Raw genomic sequence first — 3,713 nt, 5'->3', positions numbered from 1 at the left:
ATTCTCTGTGTATTTATGCACACATGTAAGACAGGAAGACCAGCCTATACTGCTTATGCCTGTGATCAAACACTCTTGGATAACTGCCCTGCCTTTTGATAAAAAATATTTCATTTTTTCCCCAAAATTGTCTCATCAATTGACTGTCCCTATAATTGTATTTAATAAATAATTTAAATGAGCGTACAATTGACATAACCCTCCACTAAGCGAAGGTCTGTTTATGTGTGATGCAAAATGACTAATGTCTGCGGGCAGATATACTTAACCTCCTGGTTCTTGCTGATTCATAAGTCATTTTAATGTGGTTGTGACAGATAACATTAGTGACCAGGAGGTGATGAGGTATTTGAGCTAAGGGGAAAAGAGATGAATGAGACAAAGAGACCTCGTGTATTTTCCAGTAAACTTGCTACTTGATTCCACCAACTCCTCCTAAAACATGTTTGGATGACATAGTCTTAAGTATGATCTGTCGGCCTACCAAAACTATAAAATACTCTCAAGTCAATTTACATTACCAAACAAGCTTGTCATCAGTTATATTAATTTGAGAGACAGTTGTGTACAACAAAATCCATTTACACATTTATTTTGAATATTTGTTTTATTTGTTTTGAATTTCTTTAAAATCAACAAGCATCTGAGTGGATGACAGACATATCTGTCATTTCGAATAAGAGTTTTAAAGAAATGTTCAAGTATGCAGATAATACGCATATACATGGCATAACTTCATCATGTCATTCATTTGATGACATAAATTATAAGCACTTCACTGTAAGGCAGTTTGGATAGTACCTTTTCTCCAAAACCATCAAGACCAAGTGATTGTCATTTACATTTTAGGCAAACAGAACATTTTGAAAAAATGAAAAATAAAAATCAATTGCCAGGCAGTCTTAACTGCTCAATACAAACACATACCCCTGACAAGGGCAGTTATTACGAAAAGTACAATAACAGAATAAAAAGCATACAGCAAAACTAGCCCAATGTGTAGGCCTATATGTACAAAACGAACCCAATGTGTAGGCCTATATGTACAAAAACATGGTGTGGGTCCTGCCCCGATTCATCTCATATCCGTTTCTCCAGGTCAACAGAAAATAATTTACAAGGAATGCACATTCAGCATGTCATTCTTCTTAAATACAGCTATAACTTAATCTAAAATCGCATATTTACAAGTGAAAAGTAACACCCTCTGCGAGGGGAGATAAAAAGTTATATCAAAAATATGTTTTATATGTGCCTCTTCATGTGCAGAGCCAAGTGGTCGGACCTGGAAAAGGCCCTTTCGCAAAGATGACACTGAAAAGGCCGGTGTCCAGTGTGCTTCCTGTAATGACGGGTCAGCTCGTCGGATCGGGCGAACTTCCAGCCACAGCCTTCCCAGCTGCAGTGGTAAGGTTTTTCACCTGTAGAAGAAAACGAACCAACCATTTAGCATCAGATCCTCTGGCCCAACTGGGTTTAAAACATTCATGTACACGTTATAAAACAACCATTTCTTAAGAGACAAAAGAAACGTACCTGTGTGTGTTCGTAGATGAGCTTTCAGGTGAGAGCTCTTGGTGTACGTTTTTCCGCAGCCAGGAAATTCACAGCTATGTGTCGCTGTGCGCTTCCTTGCCCAAGATCGACGGCCTCGCTTTGGCTTAGTGTCTTCGGCGGCGAAGAATTCCAGCAGTGGCGATGACGGTGGGGTCAACACCGCGCCAGGCATGCCCGGATGGACACGCATAGACTCCCTGAACATGCCGTACTCTCCGTGGTACTGCTGCGCTCCAGGGTGCTGAGGGTACTGCTGTGGGTACGCACCTGGCAAGTACTGTTGGGAGCGCGTCAAATGAGAGTGGTGGTGTGCGCTCATCTCCGCCAGGTGACAGTCTTTCCGCGCCATTTCATCCCGGGACAAACTCTGGTGAATAATCTGAGGTGCAAACCCCTGCGCGCACGCCTGCTGCTGCATGAATCCGTTGTGCATGAGCCGTGGGGGCTTTTGTTCGTAACCATGTCCCATAAAGTCTGTTGGCATCATGCACGACTGTTCTTGACTCTCCGTTTTAATTTTGTATCCCATATGATTTACAGCTAAGTGCACATGGTTCTCCGAGCTCGGAACTCCAAGCTCAGTATACTCACGCCGCTCAGTCAGTCTGAAGTCTCGCTGAGCGTCGCCCTGATAACCCATGTCAGGGGTCAGCAACTCCGCCACCAAACTGTGACAGGGACTTGAGCTGTAACTGCTGCTGCAGTACGCGTTAGGAGTTTGATGAGAACTGTCGCTATCATACACTGTACTACAGCTATCCGGTGACTCTGGAAGTGGATATGTAGAATGACTGGTCGAGTTATTCCCGATTGTGTTGGACAAGATAAACTCTAGATCCAAAAACTTCGACAGGTCGTCTTCCTCTTTGTTCAGCGCAGAGCCCTCCACGATGCTGAACTCCACCTCGATGAGCGGTTTCATGTCGTCCCCTATCCTCGTCTGATCCACTTTCCAGTGCTGCAAAAAATAAACGACATTCGGTGAAAACGACGCAATAGCCTAACCTTCACAGGCCTTGCCAAGTAGTTGGGGAAAAGAAACATTTTAAACAATAAGTCTTTCCTTTGTTTTGTCCCCTAAACATTTTCCCGTTAAATCCTAAAATAATACTATTGACCAGTTGTGCAGACAAACAAAAGCAAACTTACCTGAACGGTCTGCTTCTCCTCAGGTGTCGAAGTTGCAAAAGCAGAAATTGACGGCAGCATCGCATCAGCGAGGGCCATCACCAGAGATCGTGAAAAAAATATTTTAAATAGAAAATGGTCTTCTCCTTGAATGATTGAAAGTAGGCTACTCAACAGATACACACTCGTTTGACAGGAGGCATGTCACTGGCAAGCTGAACGCTCGCCTCTTCATTATAAACTGTTTAGGGAGTTGGAGGCGGGCTAATGCGAGGCAGTAGGCGGGGTTACCATCGGGCTACCTGGGGAGTTTGAAATTACCAGGAGTGCAATTATCTCTAGGTAATATAATAATAGTACACATACTCCAGTAAGGCGAAATAAAAGCATCTTTCAGGAGGGTTTGGCGATAGGCCTGGTGAACTATGTAACATCGTATCAATAAAGTTACTTGAGACTGAGACGCACTGACTTTATTTTGAATGGGACACTTGCTTTTAGCATCATGGTTTCTGTTGTTGGGTATTCGGAATTCAACGTTCAATTTGCAGTCTGTGGAAATTATGAAATTCAGAAAGTGTGATTCAGAAATCATCGTTTGAATCATAAGCCTATGTGCCTTTTTTATTGCTTTTGAATATATTTGTTGATTGTTTTATTTGATTTTTTAGGATTTGTAAAATAAAACAATTGAGACAGTAAAAATTTACAGAATGCAAAAAATGGTCTTTTCACTATTCATTCAGAGCTACACGTCTTAAAGCATTTTTGTTTTTTGATATGTTAGCTATACCTTTTTGGCTACTAAGCAAAAAATAAACAAATAAAACAAATATGGCTCAAGCAGGCCTGGATTACCTCAGAGGCCTATCTGGCATAGACACAGAGGTGACAGGGGCCCTAAAAACTTGCACCAAGTAAGCCCAGCATCTCCATGGTTGACCCTTAGAGACCCTAGAAGACCCCTAGCAATACACAAAGGGCTACATGCCCCCCAGCCTGAATGCAAGTGGTAGAGCTAGTTTGAT

The 3,713-nt window shown here is 42.3% G+C and overlaps 1 protein-coding gene across 1 annotated transcript; it reads right to left on the bottom strand.

Annotated features, from left to right (window-relative positions):
• Positions 1-592: 592 nt before the first annotated feature.
• klf17 (Kruppel-like factor 17) lies at positions 593-3,222 on the bottom strand. The gene is made up of 3 exons (XM_012826068.3): positions 2,707-3,222; positions 1,537-2,515; positions 593-1,421 (listed from the first exon to the last, which is right to left on the bottom strand). Exons 1-3 carry the CDS (start codon positions 2,782-2,784, stop codon positions 1,246-1,248), a joined length of 1,233 nt encoding a protein of 410 aa, XP_012681522.1. The 5' UTR covers positions 2,785-3,222; the 3' UTR covers positions 593-1,245.
• Between the last annotated feature and the right edge of the window lie 491 nt (positions 3,223-3,713).

Source organism: Clupea harengus, chromosome 25, assembly GCF_900700415.2.
Source record: "Clupea harengus chromosome 25, Ch_v2.0.2, whole genome shotgun sequence".
Lineage (NCBI taxonomy): Eukaryota > Metazoa > Chordata > Actinopteri > Clupeiformes > Clupeidae > Clupea > Clupea harengus.
The sequence above is the reverse complement of the archived record's forward strand: the minus strand, read 5'-3'. Positions and strand labels throughout refer to the sequence as shown.